This window comes from Dipteris shenzhenensis, chromosome 19, assembly GCF_047967505.1.
Source record: "Dipteris shenzhenensis isolate YYH24624 ecotype China chromosome 19, Dip_SZ_1.0, whole genome shotgun sequence".
NCBI lineage: Eukaryota > Viridiplantae > Streptophyta > Polypodiopsida > Gleicheniales > Dipteridaceae > Dipteris > Dipteris shenzhenensis.
Window position 1 is genome coordinate 7,125,973 of NC_141614.1, and position 22,343 is coordinate 7,148,315.

General features: G+C 42.8%; 1 protein-coding gene and 1 long non-coding RNA gene across 4 annotated transcripts; both read left to right on the plus strand.

The window, feature by feature from the left end:
- The first annotated feature begins 1,043 nt into the window (after positions 1–1,043).
- LOC147890001 (type I inositol polyphosphate 5-phosphatase 8-like) lies at positions 1,044–4,752 on the plus strand. Its single transcript, XM_087391044.1, has 9 exons — positions 1,044–1,101; positions 1,233–1,335; positions 1,910–1,997; positions 2,137–2,241; positions 2,412–2,994; positions 3,481–3,683; positions 3,803–3,914; positions 4,022–4,179; positions 4,307–4,752. The coding sequence occupies exons 1-9, from the start codon at positions 1,072–1,074 to the stop codon at positions 4,620–4,622; spliced, it is 1,698 nt and encodes a 565-aa protein (XP_087247170.1). The 5' UTR covers positions 1,044–1,071; the 3' UTR covers positions 4,623–4,752.
- A 12,915-nt stretch (positions 4,753–17,667) lies between these two features.
- Positions 17,668–18,868, plus strand: LOC147890002 (uncharacterized). Of its 3 annotated transcripts, none has more exons than XR_015542814.1 (4): positions 17,668–17,840; positions 17,949–18,095; positions 18,552–18,657; positions 18,802–18,868. It is a non-coding gene; the product is annotated as an uncharacterized LOC147890002 (long non-coding RNA). The 3 variants fall into 3 exon arrangements; XR_015542812.1 differs by having other exon boundaries at positions 18,609–18,657; XR_015542813.1 differs by having other exon boundaries at positions 18,552–18,843.
- The last annotated feature ends 3,475 nt before the right edge of the window (positions 18,869–22,343 follow it).

The window sequence follows — 22,343 nt, forward strand, 5'->3', positions numbered from 1 at the left end:
TTCTGGATTGAAGGACGATGATCCGCTGCCACATCAACTGCAGCTCGCCCTTTCCCTGATAGGCTCTTGTGCCAGATTGTGAGGTCAGGGTCAGGAATCAGGATATAAACTATATTCAAAATGATTGAGTGGCTGATTACATTAATATGATAGGCCGAGTTGTAGCTTCAGCATTGCCATTAGGTCTGAGGAGGTGATTTCTACAGATCAAGTTGTCTCCCGAATCTACAATTTATATATCGGATGATGCACTCCAAGCGCTGGCAGGGACCCGTTTTTCCTGTTTAGCCGACCGGCTGTATCGAAGGCTTATAATCAGAAGCAGCAAGGGCTCCATCTTTCTTTAATCACGCTCTCTCAACTTGCAAAATGAGACAATTGAGTCGCAGATCATGTGACGAGGTGCAGCTTGCACGAGCAAGCGCGAGACATTTGCAGTCTCGACGCTTGTTTCACCAAATTATTGCAGGCAGCTTCGTTAGTTTCGAATCGAAGACATTCCAAAACAAATTTACCGCCCACGCGGGCAGCTCTGGACAAGGGGTTTTCTAAGGAAAATTTCACTGTTGCGCCTGCCTCACCACAGATCACCTTGTAGCTTGTCCTACATCCCATCACAGCTGCCGGCCAATCAATCCATTTCGCCGAAGAGCGTAGAGCTCTTCTCCCCTACCGACCCTCCCATCCCTTCTGGATATCCATGGCCACATTCAAGTATTGGCTCTCTTTTGACAATATTCCCTCGCTTTCAGTATCGCCATTACCCACAGCGCCATCGCCGAAGCTGTCGTTCGAACCCACACTCCTACTTTATAGCATAACCTGGCCGCATAATCTGTCCTTCAAGCATAAGCGAGGGCATCATTGAGGAACTGCAGCGTTCATGGACGGCACTATCAGGCCTCGTGGCCCCTTCCATTAAGAGCGCACTGCTGGAGAACTGTGTACCAGCTGTTCTTCACACCACAACAAGGAAGTACTTTCTCAATTATTTGAGTTCATGTTGCTCCAAATCAGTACTGTTGCAACCACTTTTAGTCACAGTTTCCAGGAGCCTGCAAGGAAGTACACATGCGGATTCCGAAGAACAAAGGAGGAGAGGTAACTTGATTCACCAGAGCTATGCGTCACGTCGATTTGGGATGGATATTGCAATTCAACATGCATCAATACATCCTTCGATACATTCCATGTCCAAAATGTTGCTCTCATCATTTTCCGTCCATCAACAGCACTTATGGCCCGGGTTATTGCTGAAGAAATGGGCGAGTAGCAAGTCCCTGGAGTGCGCTAACTTGCATGGGGTGCAAGAGAGGCAAGATATTCAACGACAAGGTACGGCTACCTGTGGTGAATCTTGTAGGAAACTGTGCTTGCCTGACAACTTAACAAATTAAACCACAGTTCACCTTAACCTGCTCGCTCGAAATCAGGCGATCTCATAGCTAGGAACGGATGCCTCCATTGTGGATGGCAAAGCCTGTGCTAAAGGATACGTAAAAGAACGCTTTCGGGCCGCCGATAAACGTTGCAATTATAATTCTCTCTGAGAAATAGCACTCGAGTTCCCGGTTTGGAAAGCCGACGTTCGATTCAATGAAGGGTGTGGTAGCTAGCTTTACGGATTTACGATGGTTATAGATTGGGTTTAAGATGTTTCAACTCCCTCGCTTTGCTTTAAACTTCAGCAATGTGAACCGACGATATTTCTGTTATACGAGGTTACTCGCCCTCGGATAAGCTATCAAGCAGGAATGCATATAGGATCCTTGAAAGAAAGAAGGCATCTTTGCCGGCTAAACCGAAATCTTTGCAAGTACATTTCGCGGTCTCGATAGATGGACAGCTGTTAACATCTGGCTTGTTGTAATTAAGGTGTGAGCTAATAACACAGACTGAAGTCTTGCAGAAGAAGCTCTGAAACCCACACTGCAGAAGCTACTGCACGAGGAATCAGACACCCTATCGCCACTGTACGCTTGCAAAAATGATCTAAAGTAAGCTAATTGAGCAGCCTCACAGCAAACTTCTCGTTCTGGTATACATCATTGTAGGTTTCACCTTACCTTGTCCAGAATCGTTCACTGGAATTCGGATACCATATGATAACGAAGAAATGGATCTATAATGGAGCAGGTTGTGGGTCGGCACATGGAACGTGGGAGGGAATTCTCCACCTGCGGATTTGGATCTAGGTTGTTGGCTACAAACTTCAGAGGCGGCAGACATATATGTACTGGGGTAAGATTCAAACTAATCATTAATGGCACAAATGTATAAATCTCCTCTGGAAATCTTCAAAGTTTAACTGTACGAGTAATACGACCACCACGTACTTCACTTTCCAAATACAGATGCCAGGGCTGGTAGATTGATCATTGATCGAATGACAGATTGGTGCTGCCCTGCAGGTTTCAGGAGATTGTCCCTTTGAACGCTGCCAATGTCCTCTGCATACGTGATGGCAGCCTTCGGGCAAGCAAATGGGATGCCCTCATACGTAAGACTCTTAGCACCAAGGGCGGTCAATTGAAGTGTAAAAGTTACAGTCTTCCCTGCTCCCCTGCCTCGGCCGAAGATGCGGCATCCGATGTCCTTTACAGCCAATTCGACGACCTTGTATTGGGTGTGGAAGCTGCTGCTGCTCAACCGCAGTTCTGGGTGAAGCAACAACAGCAGCAGGAAGGACCCTGCACAGCAGCTGCAAAATCAAGAGTTCGGGAGCAAGAGACTTGTTCGAACAAGCTGCACAGTTCCGTTGCGAACTCTCAATGCCGCTACAGTTGCCCGTGTTCACCGGGTGATGTGATCAGAGCCCTGGCCAAGGATAGAAGCTGTTCAAAAATGCGACGTCCAGCTTACGTTCGTATTGCAAGTAAACAAATGGTGGGCATCTTCGTATCAATTTGGATTCGGAGGAAGCTTCGGCCTTGTGTCCGGGCGCTTCGGGTTTCTTCCGTGGGCTGTGGCATCATGGGTTATCTGGGCAACAAGGTATATGTATCTTCGATCCTTCGGATCGATTGTGTATCGAAGTGAAATACATTGTAGGGCCAGAATTCGCACGACCAGGGAATTGTTGTTGTAGCTGACAATGTCAGTAGGCTGAAATTGAAGCATGGGACGACTAAATACATCTGACGACAGCGTTGCGACGACGATATGTACCTTTATGACATCAACATGATAGCGTAGTGTTCGGTATATGACAAGACCGCTGAACACCGCAAAGTCGACACTCTGCTTCCTTGTTAGACTTTTATACAGTAATGATACTATGTACTGTTCGCTATCCCTATTAAACGTTTAACGCAAGCCTGAAATAACGGAAACACTAGACTAGACACTAGACGCATCTATCCGAAGTACGACAGAAACATGACGCAAAGATCGGTCTTTCAGAAGATGAGAATGAAATTGAAGACCGAATTACGAGAACCAAAGCATGCTTATGAACTTGATATTTCTTTGTGTACTCAGGGGGCCATATCAGTTAGTCTCTCCATCCTCGAAACAACCGTTTGTTTTGTCTGCTCTCACTTGTCTTCTGGAGAGAGAGAACGCGATGAGCTGCGCAGAAATTCTGATGTGACCGAAATTTTGAAACGAACGAAATTCGCACGCAGTACCAGAGACCCCGTGCCAGGATTGGAGAAGCTACCACAAACAATTCTGAAACACGAGTAAGCAGCTTCGAAATCGGTTTCCTTTTCCTTGAGCAATTTGGACTCGAAATCGTGAGCTCATACGATGGAGTTAGCAAGACGTCTCTCACGCTTCATTTCGATTCTGAACATTACAGCCAAATAATCTGGTTTGGGGACCTGAACTACCGTATACTTTCGATAGATTACTGCGCAATGAAGGCACTGCTTGACCAGGAAGATTGGACCGCGCTCCTCGAAAAAGATCAGGTATAGACGGTTTGCCATGCGACAAGAACTTGTAACCAAGCATTCGTGTGTGTACAAGCAAGTACTTAAGCAGCCAATTAACGTCTTATTTGCATCTTACATCGCAGCTAAAGGTTGAACTTGGAGCAGGTCGTGTGTTTGACGGCTGGAGGGAGGGATCCATAGAGTTTCCTCCGACTTACAAATACCGCTACAATTCTAATGAGTACCTGGCGATAGGGGGCGCTGCTGCTGGATCCGGCCAAAAGAGTCGTTCCCCCGCCTGGTACGTAGGACCGTACCCTGTAGGGATGAACCAAATGCCCAATCTCCCAAAGTTTCTGTCTGATCGACGACTACATTGTCCAATTGATGAGCAGCCAGTGATGATATCCGTAATGGAAATTTTGCAGGTGCGACCGCATACTGTGGTATGGGGAAGGCTTGAAGCAACTGGCTTACATACGATCCGAGAGCCAATTCTCCGATCACCGCCCGGTAAAGGCTGTATTTTCTCTGGAAGTCGAATTGTTCGGGCAGCAAAGCGAGCCTGTGCAATTGCCTAACCAACCTCAGCTAAAGCCGGCACTTGATGATCAAACTCAGAGGATCCAATCTTGCGGGAAGATGCAGCGTGACTCATGCACGCAATTGAGCAGCAAAGATCATACTCAGGTTTTGAGCATTTCCTGTATAAGGTTAGACAAAAGCATAATTTATCCATGTTGACAGAGCTGGTGGCTCACTTTGCAGCAAAGCTTACTTTTCTACCAGACCCAAATTGACATTCGTTACGTTTGCTTTCATAAGAGAATTTGAAAACGTATGGATTAATAGATTCGGCCTGATAATTCATAGCTGTAAGGTATATTTTGACATCTCTCACTGCATGAATAGATCCAAAGACATGCAATGAGTACCTCTGAAGACGCAGTATGGAGCGTTTAATGGCACCTTCTTCAAAGTTGAATTAGAGCAAAGCTGCACCACGGACGCCCAAGAAGCACAATGTACCTGCACATCATAGCTACAAGCACCGTACGACCGGTTCATTCTTAACTTTAATCATTTGTCACACTCGGTGCAATATTTCCTTTGATATGTTCTGCTGCCTGACATTCAACAAAACTCCGCTGTGTCACATTGAATGGGAACTGTTGTTGCACTTACCAAACTTCAGGTCTGTTTTCACGACATAGATACTTCAATGCCCCAATGCTGATGATAATTAGTTGGCTTCCCTGCAACCCAATATCCGTCCATCGGGCGGGCCGTGCATTGGATTTCATCTTTTGTCACCACCAGCGTTAGTTAATGTCGCTTTGTACAGAGAAGAAACATGCCAGCTACACATACGGAAAAGATTGAATAGCTATACTGCAAGTGACTGGATAATTTCATGAAAACGAGATTACAGGAGACAGAATCATAACTATATTGGAAACAAGTGCACGCAGCACTAGACTCATTGTTCTTTCTGTGGGAGATCCCGTAGTAACTCACTTGGGCCTTTGTAATCGAGTTTATCACATGATCAGTAATAATTCATTATCTTTGACTAGCTTTTGTGGATAGGAAAGTTGTGATAAGTTGATTAGTATTTTTATGAGCACTCCCTTGATAGTGGAGTGCTTCGAAGGTGATGGTTTCACATGTAAATTTACCAACTATTTAGGGGATGTCTCTCTCACTCTCTCCACGTGAGGATGTTGTGAGAGAAGTCATGGCTATTCCTCCATCAACTTAAAGGAGAAATCTAACGCCTTAGAATCCCAAGATGAAATAAAGGCAGGGGTTTAGGTTACAAGAGGATGATATGGGAGAAAGCATTCTAGTAGGAGCATTATGAGGACTAGTATTGGCCAAGGTGACTTGAAATCTCAACCAATATGGAGAGTCTAGTGTCATTGCTCTCTCTTCAAGTCTATAGAGGAAGATTCAAGGCCTAATTCAAATTTCCTTTAATTTGATTTTTTCATGAATAAAATGCACCCTTTCCCTATTCAATTTGTGAATAACCCCTTTTAATGGTATCCTTCTATATTTGTTTTAAAAAAAGTGTCCTTCTATATTTCTAGAAGGATACCATTAAAAGGGTATACCTGTGGGTACTTGGCTCCAGCAGATGGGTAGACCCTCCTTGTGTATGCATTATCAGATTGCAGAGGAATCTAGCAAGCATTGTTTATGGAGTTGCTCCAGCTCTAGAGTGGTATGGACAGGTATCTTCAAGTTGTTCTCATATGTTACTTCTGAGTCCTTTCTGATGATGTGGGGCACTGCTCTTTGGGGGAGAGGATCTGGAGCCTTTACTCTCTTTGAGGCAGAGCCAAGAGACCTTGGTTTCTTCATGCAGCGACGCCAGAGACAGGGTCCCATAGAGGCCAGCATCATGGAGCCGCAGGATTTACTTTTGGTACCGATACCAGCACAGGATTCCATGCCTATTTCAGCTGTAGGGTCAGTCTGGGAGGTGATTTCCAGCATTACCCTATGGCGGATATGGTGTTCGCGATGTTCTTTTGTATTTCGGGACCATTTATGCACAGAGGCTGACACTCTCGCTTCCATTTGGGCAGAGATTATTTTCACTCTTAGGAGTTAGTGGGAGCGGTGTACAGGCACCTCTTTGGCAGCTCGTGGGAGACTTATATCCTTCATGAGGACATGGAACTGCTCTTTATTTTTTCACTTGACCCCTTTTGGGATGTCGTGGCATTTTAGACCACCTCCATGGCTTTTTTGCCACATTGTTGAGGCTAGGGATAGAGTACTTTCTCTCCCACCTGTTGTATATTTGTTTTGAATGGAATATATCACTCTTATTTCAAAAAAATCCCTTATGTTGAAACCAGGACCTACAATTACATATTTATGAGTAATACCATATTTATGATGACCCCCACGCTTCAAGTTGCATATGTGCCAAACATACTCTTAGCCCAACCATCTTTTGTATTTTGATGTTATTCAAGAACTTCTTAGATTAGCTTTTTATAAAGCATTTTTAGGTTATTCATTATTGTCCGACTACTTTCCATATCGGCCAACAAACATTAGGGGAGAATTGGGGTCTCAAAAGGGCCTCATAAGGACTAGATTAGGAAATGCTTAGTGGGCTAATGCAAGGGGTTTAGAGGGTCCCAAGGTGGCCTAACCAACACAACCTATGTGGGTTAAGCCCACAATTGAGCCCACCTCGTCCCCCATCAATGAGGGGAGGGGGCCACTTTTTGAAATTTTGAATCTCCATCCATCCCTCTCTCTCCCTCCCCCTCCCTATCATTTGCATGGTTGGGCATGCGTATTTCTTACCATGCATCATGCAAAAGCATTAAAAAGATGCACTGGTGTGCTTCTAGCACATGTGTGTATGTGTGTGTGTGTGTGTGTGTGTGTGTGTGTGTGTGTGTGCATGTGTGTGTGTGTGTGTGTGTGTGTGTGTGTCCAGTAGGTATGATTCATTGCAAAAGCCAAAAGAGAGTAAGATCCTTATGCTTGGAAATTTTCATGTTGATTGGGTATCATTTTCATGGTCAGGCATGCAAAATTTCATAATTTTTACCAATTCATCATGCAACAATACTAAAAATATGCATTAGTGTGCTTCTAGCATATGCGTGTGTGTGTCCAATGGATACAATGCTTTTCAAAGCCCTAATGAGAGTAAGATACTTATTTCTACAAATTTGGATGTGGGTTGTTGGGTACCATTTGTGTAGTCGGGCATGCATAATTCTACATTTGTGAATCGGTGTACTTCTATCATTTGTGTGTGAGTTTATTGGAAAGCACTCAATGAGAGTAACTTCCTTGTTCTTTCAATGTTTGATATGGTTTGGATATCATTTGCATGGTCCAGCACACGTATATTAACAATTCTTGCCATGCTATCACGCATGAGTCTTAAAAATAAGCATGAGTATGCTTCTAGCATGTGTGTGCATGCGCGCGTACAATGGGTATGATACCCTTATGAGAGTAAGACCCTCGCGCTTCCAAATTTTGATGTCATTTGAGTGGTTAGATATGCATATTTCCAAATTTCTTACCTTGCATCGTGCATGAGCACTAAATATATGCATTGGTATGCTTCTACTATATGTGTATTTTTTATTGGTAGGATGCATTTGCATGCTTGGGCATGCATATTTTCATAATTCTTACTATGCATTATGCATGAGTGTTACAATTATGCATCAGTGCGCTTCTAGCATATGTATGTTGTGTGATGATTATTACACTGCTCACCTTAATGAGTTTAAGAACCTTGTGCTTGCAAATTTGAATGTGGATAGATATCATTGGCATGATGGGGCATGCTTAAATTCTTACCATGCATTGTGCATGAGTGTTTAAAATATGCATTGGTGTGCTTCTACAATATGTGTGTACGCCCGATGGGTATGATACTTTGCATAGGCCTTAATGAAATTAATAGAATTGTTCTTGCAAAAGTCTAATGTATGTCAGGTATCTTTTTCATGGCCGGCCATGTGTATTTCCATAATTCTTATTAGATGAGTGTTAAAAATATGCATCGGTGTGCTTCTAGCATATATGCATGGGTTTTATGGATATGATACTTTATACAAATACCAATAATACCCTTATCCTTGCAAATTTTTGAGTTGATAGGATATCATCACTACTACACACGGATCCTATTGCGATGTTTACGTACCAACGTTTAGCGCCTGCTTAGCGTTAATCGTCAGTATGAAAAGCGGTTTCCTAAATCGTTGCTATATAGCAACTGTTGCTAAAAGTCGCTATATAGCGACACTGATATACAAAATATTATAGCGACGTTTTTACAGAGGGGTTTTTTTTTTTAATAGGCCTTAAAAGTTAGTTTTTTCCAATGACAAATTTTTATTTTCATACATGTTTGAGCTCATAGAGAATAAAAAAATGAGAGCATGTACATCAAGCCTTTGAAGCTCATATATTCATGTCCAAGTTTGAGATGAGAAAAATCAAATAAGAGCATTTACATCAACTGTTTCATCTTGAGCCAAGTCTAAGGCACCAAAAAAGTCTATCTCCAACTCTATACCGAGTTGATCTCCTATATCATCATCGTACTCTAGCATCGTACGTTCACCTAAAAGTATTTGATCATCTTCTTCAATAAAGCTTAAGTGTGGTGATTCTTGATGATTGTTGTCTTCTTCCTCAATATCGTGATCTCCATCCTCCTCCCGTGCGATGTCATTATGCGCATCTTCCTCTTGGCTCATATGGTGATCTACATCTTCTTCGCTAGATTCATCAATTGGATCGGGCATTGGTAGTGGCATCTCCATATCCACATCTCGATCTTCAAAAATTTGCTTACTTCATGGTGCAACTTGGATCACGTACCACCATCTTGGATCAAAACGATCTGGATGAAAAACCACCTATATTGAAGATGGGTGCCAAATGTCGTCAATTATATATATGAAATTATGCTCAAGTACATGTATCAATGGACTTTAAAAACGAAAGCTTTGACTAATTAAATCATTAGTATGCACCTGCTCACAGTGCTCGGGAAGAACAAAAGTATCACTTTCATCGGTCCAATGTTTGGTGGAGTCTATTGCAAAGAGACTGCTACTATCTTTTCTCACTGTCACATGGGGACTGTTGCAAGTAGTTCTAAACCATTTTACATCAAGAATGAAAATAGTAAATCATCTGAAATCAATTTCATAGATGTTGCATATGGTTCCACAATAATCCAACTGTGAGGAGAGAAGATTGGTATCTGAAGCACTTGCTCGGCTATCTTGTGTGAAGTTAGCCATGACTCCACAATCATATGTGACTCTCTTTGAATTGATGCGTTCCACGCAAAAATGTCATCCATATGACCATAATGCACTGTACTTTTTGTACTGTAAAGCAATGAAGATGCATCTATTTTATAGCATATATTGCCACAAATAATTACTTAATTACATGTACCATACATCCAGATGATAACTCTCGCTTGTGCTCATTTATTGTCTCTCCATCACGTTCGGCTTTACGTAGAGCCAGTTGTAGCCAATCAAGTGACATGTGAGTAGGGAGAAGAGCCAGATCCCGTGGATATGGTTGTGATTGCCTGTACATTACTTTGAATCTCGTCCTTGCATTTATTCTTTTTGCTTTGGCCACTTCATATCTCTCAATCCACTTCTGCATCTCAGGGCTATTGAGGATACAAAACTTATTGAATTTCTCCATTTGCTCTTCGCTTGTCTTTCTTTCAATCCCTTTTCCTTGGGGAACCTCGCCAACGATCCGCATCCTTGTTGTGCCAAGCTTGCGGCATATCAGGATCTGTGGATGCAAGAAACTCTGTGATATATACTAATGACTCTTGCACAAGCCATCCCTCTGCCATGCTTGCTTCCGGTCTTGCTCTTTGTCTTACAAACCCCTTTAAAGTTTTCATAAACTGCTCGAGAAAAAACATCCATTGACTATGAACGGTACCTGCTATAGCCACCTCATCAACTATGTGCACAAGCAAGTGGACTTGAGTTGTCATAATGCTCGAGGGAAAGTGCTTCTCAAGCAAGCATACGGCTTTGATGGATTCCACCCTAGCCTTCTCGATGCTCGATATAGAGATCTCTTTTTGAGATATCCACCTATTTCATATGTCCATGCATATGTAAGATATTTGAGATATCCACCTATTTCACATGTCCATGAAGAAAATAAATAATGCGATTTGATAGTAAGCATACCTCACAATACCACAGATCTTGAATATAGCATTTCTAACATCTTCTTGTAAGCACCCTTTTATTGTAATTGGGAGGATGAACTATCAAAGCAACAATGAAGTCATGTCAACAATATAACATAATAATAATTACGCTGACGCATCACGATTATCGGTACACTAATTCTACTTAGAATACCTTTAAGACCTTGTGCCAATCATGGGACTTGAGGCCACTAAGCTTATTGTCCTTTGAAAATGCTCCTTTCAAGCAACGCATGTACCCTGTCGATGTTTGAAAAGAGGCAATGTCTGCCTTGACCGTTGCCTCCTCCCTCATAGAGAGGATCCCGAGAGGACAACTTTTCCCGAAGCATGCACTTGGGGTCACAAACGAGACATCCTATTCAACTCCTCTCGAGTCCTTGGAACCAACCAAGTGTGCTCAAATAGTAGCTCCCACATTCTTGAAGATATGCATGGGATCCAAGATATGATTGATTTGTAACTGACCCCAATAAGGAAGCTCGTGAAAGATCCATAGCGACCTCTTCATACCAGGAGGAGGTTCCTCTCCATTCGCCCTCCAAGCTTGAATCTAGTCACTTGCCTTCAAATATGATGATGGTGGATCAAGCTGACCTCCACGTGCGAGATGGTCGAGCAGAAGGTATCGAGCATGATCTTCATAAACATTTTTTCTCATATGTTTGGAGTAGTGTGCAAGCGATTTCAGAGCCGGTCCACAAACAGGACAAGCATGGTACCCACTTGTAACAAGTCCTGCACACGTGCATGAATGTGTTAGTACAAGACATGCGTGCAAAAGAGAGTAAAAAAAGCATAATCCCTCATTGTACATGTAAAGACACAACCACGTACCTGTGCACTCTCCATATCCTGGGTAGTCATGCATGGTCCACATCAAGATACCCCTGACCGAAATATCATTGGTATGTCTAGGAGCTCTGGAAATATCAAAGACCTGCACTCCTCTCCATAATATCTGTAACTCCTCTATCAAAGGTGCCATGTACATGTCCATGTTTTTTGCCTTGTACTTTCCTGGCACAAGTAGTGCAAGCATGAGGTCTGCCTTTTTTATTGTTAGCCATGGTGGGATATTGTAATTCACCACGACTATGGGCCATGTCGACCAAGATGTCGAGCGTAACTTGAAAGGATTCACGCCGTCCATGGCTAGCCCAAGATGTAAGTTGCATGGCTCCCTTGCAAAGTCTAGCCACTGATTATCTATGTGCTTCCAAGCTGCACAATCTGTGGGAATCCTCAATGTGTGATCAGTGGACCGATGAGATGCATGCCATGTCATCAACTCTGCTATGGATTTGCATCGGAACATGTGTTATATTCTTGCAATGATGGGAAAGTGTCTCAAGACCTTTACTAGTATCCGCTCACCCTGCAAGTCATCTCTATATCGTTGTTCCCGACACTTTGGACAACTAGCCAAATCTCCATGCTCACAACGAAAGAGAATACAATCATTACGACAAGCATGGATGGTATCATAATCCATACCCACCGTTGTTAGCATCTTTTTCGCTTCATCTCTTGATGCAGGCACGGTATTTGGTGTAGGCAACATCTTCTGGAGCAACCTATGACAAAGACACTATCCAAATGATGATTCTCAAAACAAACAATATCCAAATAATGAGTCAAATTAATGCAAGGGCTAACCTCATTAAGGTCGAGACACTTGTATCCGGCCACCCATACTATACTTGTAGATTCAAGATTGAGAGACAAGCATGTAGTTTAGACATCCTAGCACCCTTGTACAATTGTGTTGATTGCAACTCTTGCATTTTGACCTCAGACTCTGACATCACGTGTACATGGGATGTAGTGCCCCTAAAAATGGAATCCATCATGTCAACCATACCCTCGTCATCATCCGGGAGACTATAGTCTTGCTGAAAGTGAGAAGGTATATGTGTACCCTCGTCACCCTCCTCATCCTGTTTTAAGATTTCGTGTAAATATAAGATCTTCTATTTCCTAGTATACAATAAGATTGCGAACTTAAATAGCTTTGACTTACCGATGGTCCATCAACATGTGCAACACCAACGGGGGGTATTGGTTCTGGCTCCTCCCCACACATCCACAAGTGATGCATGGTAATACGACGTTGATGTCGTACTTCTTGCTTGCAATGAGTGCAATGACAGTATAACCTCTCCGTAAGCCACTTCGTGCTCTCGGGCATTGGTGCATCATCGGACGAGCTTCCACTCGTCCCTTCCATCTACACTTATAAAATCACAACATAAGCATGAAGAAGAGATATTAACAGTTATAAAATAGCATGTTTGAGCTTCTTTTGATGCTATAACAAAAAAGTGACTGTAAGCGTCACTATATAGTGACCTTTTTGCTCTATTCTGTTGCCATATAGCGATGTTTTTAATTAAAAACATCGCTATATAGTGACGAATAAGCGTCGCTATATAGCGACGCTGTGGGTTAAAACCCGAAACTCTAATCGTGCGGTGTTTTCTTCATCCTATTCCCTAATCTCTCAAGTAAGCAAGCCAATATCTCCTCCCACCTATTTTTGACGACCTCCCACCTATTTCAAGCAACCTCCCACTCTATTTTCCACTCCTCACCCTTCTCCTACCTCTTGTACTCCCTCTCTACCCTTTTCCCTCTTTGGTTTCTTGAAAGGAAGTTCTTCAAGAGGTGAGTTTCTCGGGGGGTCCATCTAGGAAATGTATATACTATGAGAGTTCAAAATGAGGGGTATTTTAATTCTCAAGACTTACAGAAATATATTTATAGCAGGGGTAATTTTATATACCGTTTTTAAATTAATAGGTAGGGTGTGTTTATTCTCATATCCAAATTCAAAGTTATTTTTTAAATATTCTTTCATCTAGGATGGTGTAAGAGCATTCACAATTTGTTAATGGGTAGCTCAAAGTTTTAATGTGCTGAATAGCCCTCACAGTCATCATAAGTAAATATTAGTGTTGGATTCAGCCAGATTAGTCTCTCAAGTTCTCCTCAAGTTCCAAACACTCCATAGATCATCTTGCATGGTGATTAAGAACTTACCGATTCCAACCATAATAAATTCCTCCTCGACTAAAAATATCGACCAGACCCACAGGAAGATTATCATGAAGTCATTGGTAGTGTGGAAGGTGGGGCCCTCCATGCCACCCCATCGGCTAAAACCTTCACGAAGAGAATCAAAGAAGCTGCCAGGTCCATTTGGTCAAGGATGGAGAAAAGATTTAATTTTTTAGATATGCCTATAAAGTCTTTGCTCATTACTCGGGGTGAAGAGAGGAGCAAGGGTTTGGGTAGGAAAACACAAAGGTTTTATAATTGTAGTGAAGAATCAAAGACCTCAAGCTCTGTGGCTTCAAGAATTGAATTGCGGCCCGAATGAGAATTCCTACATGCATCGCGAATAAGCTATTTCTACTCATATTAGAATACTCTTGGATAGATAGCCAATTGGATGTTATTGTTAATATTACATGGAAAGTTGATATAGATACAGAGACCTAGTAGGCTATTTCTACGGTTGACCTAGCAGGCACCAAGTTGCTTTATGTAAATCTCATGTAAATACTTTAAGCTATATGCCTATGTTTATGTATGCCTGTGTGAATTCCTACGTTTATGCTTCTATGTTTCTATATGCCTCTGCATGTGTATGCCTATGTCTATGCTTCTACATTTCTATATGCATTATGATGTATGTTTATGCTATATGTGAATGCTAGCATATGCTTTATGCCTATTTAATGAATGCCTATCCTTCTATATGCCTATATGAATGCATATCCTTCACATCGGTGACCTATAGAGTTTAGATAAACAATTATTATTATGTAGTATGGTCGTCTTGCAACAATCCATCATCCTTCTATGGACCATATCATACGACTTCACACAAATGCAACTATATCTTCTCATCCATGGTTTAATCATGTAGACATTGTGCAAAGTTCTCATTAAAATATACCCCATCATGGATTATTTTCTTTTGTAAAAGAGAAAAAAAATTATTAAAAGAAAATATTTACATTGCAAAAGTTTTGATCATGTAGGCATTGGAGAGGCATTGCAACTCATGCAAAGGTCTCAATAATTTTAAATCAAATTGAATAACTTGACAATAAAACATCTTATCTTCCTTATTTTAAGGATTGAGTTCTCAATTGAGGGGCTAGCCATGTGTCATCCATTCGATCAAAGTGTGGGGGATATGGGGAAAATGGGGAATGAAATGGTCATCATAACCATCATCGTGGCTCCGTCTCCTGTTACATAGCCTCCATGCTTTCCATTGTGCTTTCCCTGCCTATGTGCCAAGCTCCCTAGTGAACAATTTGCACAATGACTCACGCCAAATTACCATAAAAGTAGTTGAAGCAAAAAATGAAGATAGATTGCTTAAAGATTGGAGTGTTCGTTCGATTGGAGAGGGAATTGCATGCAGGCAAGAGACATCGAGGAAGCTGAGTGGGCAAGGGTAAGATGCAGAAATCATTTGCTATAGGTGGGGCACTTCTCCTTCAAATGTTTCTTGAACTTTCTTCCAATCTGTTAGAAGGAAGCAGGAGAGCTATCAGATTGATAGAGTGATGAACCATGATGGTAGCTTAGTCATTGACTATTGGCATATCCTTGATGTGTTTTGGAATGAGCTCAACACATCAGTTAGTGAAGAAGCCATTCATGATGCACAGTGAGTGACCTGGATAGAGGAGATGTTCAAAGGGTTGGTTGGATACTATGTACTTTTTTTGACTACCTAGTACCAATGCAATTTGCTGGCCTGTCCCTTTTCTAAGGAGGAGATCCAACCACCTACGGGATCAAATTCTAGAGGTGGGGAGGAGGGCATTAGTTTGTCTAAGGTGTATTAAATGATTTGATTATTTTTAGAGGTATGGGTTAAAGTCGATAGTACTGCTAGTTAGGTGGTCATAATGTAGGCAATTTCGAGGTATTAGGTTGTGGCTGGTGGTCTTTATGTGAGTATGTTTGGCCTTTGCTCTCGTAGCTAAGAGAAGTGTGTGCCTTTAATGTAGGCAATTTTGAGATATTCGTTGTGGCTAGTCTTTACGTGAGTATGCCCGGCCTTTGCTATCATAGCTAAGAGAAGTGTGTGCCTTCCTCTCCTCTCCCGTGCTCTTTTCATTCTAGTGGTAATTGAAGCTTTAATTTAATCCATAAAATCAAGCACTGAAGACACGTTAAGTATATTTTCTAGAATGTCACAGCCCTTAATGAAGCCGTTTTCTTTCCATCCTCTAATTGCATGCATAAAATTTGCACCATGATAGCCAACAATGTAGCAACTAATTTATAGGAGACATTAAGCATAGTGATAGGCCTCCAATCACCAACTCTCAGCAACAACCTGCCAGAATCCAGTAACCAGTTTTCCATTCCCATCCTGAACTTTATCAATCAATTCCTCCAGAATATGCTTTCTTTTGGTTGCCTAAAAAAACATTTTTGAGGGACAATCTGCCACATTTAGCCATAGCTATCTACTACAATTCTAGACCTTTCAACCTTAGCCAACTCCAAATCCTTAATGGACAACTCACACTCCACCAATAGGGTAGAAAAATATGCATCCCTGGGATCAGCAACCATTACATGCATATTTAGACTTTGCTGAATTACAGACAACATATAATTATCCTTGCCAAATCTGTCTCTTTCTTGCTTGGCCCATCACTTAGCAAAAACATGGATACCTTGTATCCCAACATCACATCTAGTGCATTGGTCCACCACATTTGGTGTGCTTTCCTTTGACATAGCTCTAATTTGTCGACAAAATTCCTTATCTATAGCCAATATTAAAAAATTTAAATGGCACATCCAGGGACCTCCCAATAGGCAAGGGAATGGAAAAGGCTCACATTAGAGGGGCATGATCTGAAACCCCGAAGCTGGCAAACAACTTCCCCCCCATAGGAGCCTTCACTTGAGTTATCAAGATGACCCGCCTTAAAGTGGCCCCCCTTTTTATGCCTAAGCGTGGAGGCTAATAAATCTTATGTACATTGTGCCTAAGGGGGAAGGGAAGGGAGAGGCGGGAAAATACAATTTGGGGACGAAACCCAAATTTTGTTGAAACGGCCCCCATTTCCCCCAAAGCTCAGCATCACTGCAACAACTACTTTCAAGCTTCCTTCCTTTATACTTGTATGATTGCATAGCCATAGCCATAGCTGCGAGCTTCCATCCTATTTCTTCATCCCCTTTGCAATTCCTTATTTCCAATTTGAAGCTCAGCTATGCTTCCCATTTGTGAAATTCTGCACTTTTCAACATCTCCTTTCTTCCATCACCCCCTCCTCTGTTGATTTCCTCTTCCATCTTTCTCTCATCTCAGATATTGCCTCGAGGTTCGCCGCTCTTCAATCCCCTGGATGCTTTACAGAACTCATCTATTGTCGCTTTGCTGATGCCAGACACTAGCACAGCCTCGTCAGTTTTTGCGCTTTCCTCTTTTTCTTTCGTAACTTATCGCATTTGGATTACTTGATTGCAGATGTATCGACCTTACGCAAACCCCAGCGTTGCAATACCTGATAACCCGAACTCAAGTCAATAGCAAAAACAATTGGCTTTGTGTGGAACTAATCTCCCTGGGGATATCAGCATCCTAGCTTCTGACGATCCAAAGCCTCGGCTTTGCTGGACACCAGAACTCCATGAACGCTTTGTTGATGCTGTAATCTAGCTTGGGGGAGCCGATAGTCTTCACACAGCCCTACTTTGAAGGAAGCTCTTTTTGTTTTGATACTTAATTGAATGCTGTGGGTTGTGTGGTTCTATTCTTTGAGTGATGATTATGCCGTTTATCCTACGCTTGATGATCGTCCATAGGAAATGTAAATGCTGATAAATCTTTTTCATTACGTACATATACGATTAGATAGGCAATGCAAATGCAGAGACACACGAAGCTCTGTTCTTTTTCCTATTGAAAATCTTAGGATTGCTCTAGATCATGACGGAAGGTGGAATTGTAACGGAACGCATATTGTATGACATTGTGCTGATATGCACGCAGTTTTCAAGCTCATAATTTGTATCCGTACACTATTGGAAGTTTTATCCAACAAGCACAAGTCGTTGCAAGAACACTTGCAAACTGCAATTCCGGTTGCGTTCCATATGTGATCACTGGAACTTGGGGAGCTTGTGATGAAAGGGGAAAGATGAAGGTAGAATCTTTGGAACCTATAGAGCAATCGGTTTCACCAAGTAGAAAGAGCTCCTGGTAGGACGTTTGGCTTGGAAGTAAGTAGATCTTTGCTCCTTTGTTTGTGCAGGCATTCTACCGACAAAGTTCTGTAGTGTAGCTTCAATCGTTGGTGAAGACATCACAGGAAAAGACCCTTGACTCAGACTGAACCATTGCTTGCTATTCTTCATCCTTTTCACACATTGGCACTTTGGGAGACAAGGATTGGAGATAGGTATGTTCTCCGTATACCCCTTCATTCTCGAGCTCTCTCTCTGGTGATGACTTTTGCATTCATCAAGGTCTATCAAATTTGCGGTAACGATGTCTGGCTCACATTGCATGCTGAACTTTTCGTTGCCTGTAACAAATGCTCCTTGCCTGTTTGCCGGTCCTGTTACAGTATGGACGTAAAGAGGGGAATCAGAGTGTAAGACAAGATACAAATGGCTCAGAGGGTTGCTTCCCCCTTTTCACTTGCTAAATTTTTCTAACACTATAGATCTAGCTTTCAAAGTGGTGTTATGCGCACAAAGTTGAAATTTTCGAAACCTCTTCAAAGATAGAGTCTACTATGAAATGTTCGAAGGCTAATTAATCTTGTCTTCAAACTTCATGTAATGTCACTCCCTTCATAAGAGAGATTTTTTATGCTGAGATGATTTGGAAATTGAATTCGATTGTCACAAAGAGTACAGCAAGGGCATATGAGCTATGGACCCGCTACTGACGATGAAATGCATCACAGGATGCAAACAATACCACCTATGGTTCCTCTTCTCACTAACGGGCCAACTGTAAGCAACACTCATCATCCAAGTTGAAAAGCTCTTGCACTGTTGTCACAAGTAATTCTCAGTTATAGATGTGATCTATTGTGGAGGCTTTCTTGTACATTGTTTTCATTATCACTCGTTGCACTCTCTTATTTGTTTTGTCAGATTGCTGGGGATCCCCTGGAATTCCACCGAGATCAACATGCACAAGGGGTTCCTCCATACATTGGAGGTGAGGCGAAATGAATTCATTCTCTTCCTTATTTAGAGTAAAATGTCCCAGGTTCGGGCCTTGTATGGGCATACACACTTCTCAATTTGGTGCCTATCCAACAAAAAGCACAATTCTTGTTATAATTCAAAGTATAACCACAACGATTGAATCCAATCAATGACTTGGCAGCAACATATGGCCTCACTTGGAAGGAGAGAGTGGAGAACTAGAAGTCCAGGTAAGGAAAGCTATACGTGATGAAGATCGATGGATGCCAAGCTAGAGGCAAAGGGGAAGATGATGGGGACAATTGAGAGCATCCTGATCTGCCTATGTAAGTCTATAGAATTCGGTTCATTACCTTATGTAAGCAATTTTGTTGTTAGTGTTCAAGCAATGAATGAGTAGCCTCTATAGTGGTTGAGACTTCACTTTGCATCTATGTCAACTGATATCTCTACTATGAATACCAATCAATTATCTGCCATGTCTTATTTTCTTTAGGATGGATGAGGTAAGGCATCCATTATCTCAAAAAGTTCCAATTTCGTCTGCTCGGATCAATCCATACCGTATGACAATGGTTATTTGACTAGTGGTTCTAGGCTTCTTCCTTCGTAATCGGATATTGAATCCTGTACCGGATGCCTTAGCTCTTTGCTTGTATCTATCATATGTGAAATCTAGTTTGCCCTCTCTGTTAGAAAATACCCAACAGAGGGTACGCACAGCGGAAGACTTATAGTAATGCCCAGGAGCTCACACAGTGTGCGGTGTGGGTGTGGAATCACAAACTTCTTTACTTATGTGCATTCAATAGGTGTGCAGACTCATCAATAGACAATGAACCAAACTAGATAGAGAAACCACCATATAATATATTTCCGTCCACAACTATGGACACAATACAAGAGAGACAGATCCAGAGTCCCACCAATGGTGTGGTCCTCTGATCTTACCACAAAGTCCTTCTCCTATCTGCTGGCTATCTCTAGACTAGAGTCCGCGTGCTCCACCTGGAGCGTCTGTAGACTTTCCGTCTCGTGTGTTCTTCTCCACCTTACTGCCTGTGAATCAGCCTAGGTGGGCAGCCCCTGCCAAGCTTTGTCTGCAGCACACAGATCCCTGTTCCACTGCTCCAACCTGCTTGTGAATGGCTGCTCCAGAAGATGATGATCTCAGCAACCTTCTGCCCTAGAAGACAGTCTAGGTTCAGCCTCTCCCTGGAGCTAAGTCTGCAGCACTCTTTAGGTCTCCTTCACCTCCTGGGAAAAGGCCCAAGGAAGCCCTATTTGCTGCTCCTGTCTGCTCCTCCAAAGCTGCTCTGCTGGATAATGAAATGAGGCCTGAGCCTCTCCTTTTATAGGCCCTAAGGCCTGGCAAAAATACCGACCAGTCTGCCCTGACTGGGCCGACTGGACAGACTAGATTGGCTGGCCCAACCGACCTGGTTGGCTCAGCCCAACCAGCCCTATATACGGGCCCTTTGCTGGCCCTTTGTTCCATGCAGGGTCCAGCTCCTTTGCTGCTGTCCTGCCACCTGTTGCCAACCCTGCTTGCAAGCCATAGACCTGCCCATAGACCCCCACTATACTGTGCCTTGCTGCAGCCTTTTGTCGGTGCCTTGTCCTGGCCGTGCGTACCTCTTCCCCGTACACTGCCTTGCAGCAGCCCGTACAGATCTGTACAGCTTTGTACCCTGCTCCGTACACATGCTGATGTCAGCGCGCCTTTCATAGGGTTCTGCTGCAGTCCACTGAGTGCCTCATGCCTGATCCAAGACACTGTGTCCCCGCCATCTTCCTGCACATGAGCTGCTCCTGATGCAGACTTTCATCCTTGGGATACCCCACCAACCATGAATGCTCCAGATTTGTCCCAGATCCACACATCCAGGTAATCTCTCCCTTTACTCTCTTGGGCACATCCTGCCCTAGGTCTCCCTCCCCCACGCTCTCCTCATTTGGGGGCTTACAGATGGGGAGGTGACCTTTCCAACACTCTCTTGGATTTTAGATCAATTTCCAAAAGCTTCCAATTAGCTGAGAGACATATCCGGATGGGCTCTCTTTGAAGTGATTTAAATACTTTGCCGAGCTTATAGGTTAGTGGGCACAGTAAGTTGATCAATGCAAGCACTGTTATAAGAGGTTGTAAGAGTTGTGCTTAACCTATAGAAGCTTGGCTTCTTCTCTAGGGCTTTCCCCGAAGTTCAAGTTAAGCTAGCTCTGTGTGCCTGCATCAAGTTCTAAGCTATTGCACCAACTTTGTACACTCACAGTTCAACTAAGCTAGGTCTGTATGCTCACAGTTCAAGCTACTATAGCTTCTCATGGTTCGAGCATCGCCATATCTCCATACCAAGCGTATGCTTATTAGGTTGCAATGGCCATTATTGAATGTCAAGAATAGTTTGAGTTGCATTACTCAGGTTTCATCTCCTCCCTATTCTCTCCCTATTATAGTACATAAACATTATTGCAGGCTGAATGACCTTTTTTTGGGATTTGCAAGCCCTTCTTGCCATGGGAATCACCAGATTTCTACCATCCCAAGTTGGAGAATTAGTCAACTTGACATCTTTGTGATGATGAATGGGGAAGTCACGCCACATGCCTTTGTGGTAGGCTTCAGTAGCTGCTCAAAGGTACAGCTCTCCTGCAAAGTTCTGCTCCTTCTTATGCTCTGCTTCAGGTGTAGGTATGCACCTAGGTGTACTCTAGATTGCTTGGAGTTCTACTCCTATATTTAGTGTTGTAAACTGGCCCCCACAAGGCTATTTATAGGACTGTATGCCCCCCAAAAACCTGGCTGATTTCCTAGTCTGTAGGCCTCATAGACCAGGGTCGGCCGACCGAGTCTGTACGCAAAAGCTAACTAGCAGCCAGGCCAGCCAACCTAGTGCTCCAACTCCTGGGCTCTGTTTATTCCTATTGATTACCTTGCTACTATCGTGCACCCTTCTGCACTGGTTGGCCCCATAAACCTCCTTGAAAGTATCCCTAGGTGCTTTGATTTTCTTGCTATGCCTACAACCTGCTGTGACAAGGCAGCCATGTGTGACTACATGTTGGGCTTGACCCTAGTGTATGTGATTGTGAGCTTATCCAAGGTTTATCTTAGGCTGGTATCAATATGCAAGTCAGCATATGCAAGTCAGCACCAGCCTATGTTTGCAGTTGCACAGTGGGTAGGGAGCACATTAAGAAACATTTTGTCAGTGACTTGTTGGACTATGCCTCTGGCTCTCTTCTGCTTTTGTGAATCGCTCAGTGGCCAAGCTGGTTTAGATAAATGGAACATGTGATCTTTAAAAAAATGTTGATTTTCTTGTCGCTCTTTAGAGAAAAATTTAATGGGCCCCTGTCCCTGCAATCTACTAATTTGTCCTGTTTGTTATGGACATCAGTTCCATCTTAATGAGGAAGCCTGAATCAGTGGGAGCCTATCACAAAGTCTAGCTTGGTTTGTGTAGAACTATGTGGTTAGTCTA

Coding starts and splice junctions, on each gene's coding strand:
- LOC147890001 (XM_087391044.1), top strand. CDS start 1,072: ATGCGGATTCCGAAGAACAAAGGAGGAGAG. Junction 1,102..1,232: donor CGAAGAACAAAGGAGGAGAG/GTAACTTGATTC, acceptor GTCCATCAACAG/CACTTATGGCCCGGGTTATT. Junction 1,336..1,909: donor GCAAGATATTCAACGACAAG/GTACGGCTACCT, acceptor GAAGTCTTGCAG/AAGAAGCTCTGAAACCCACA.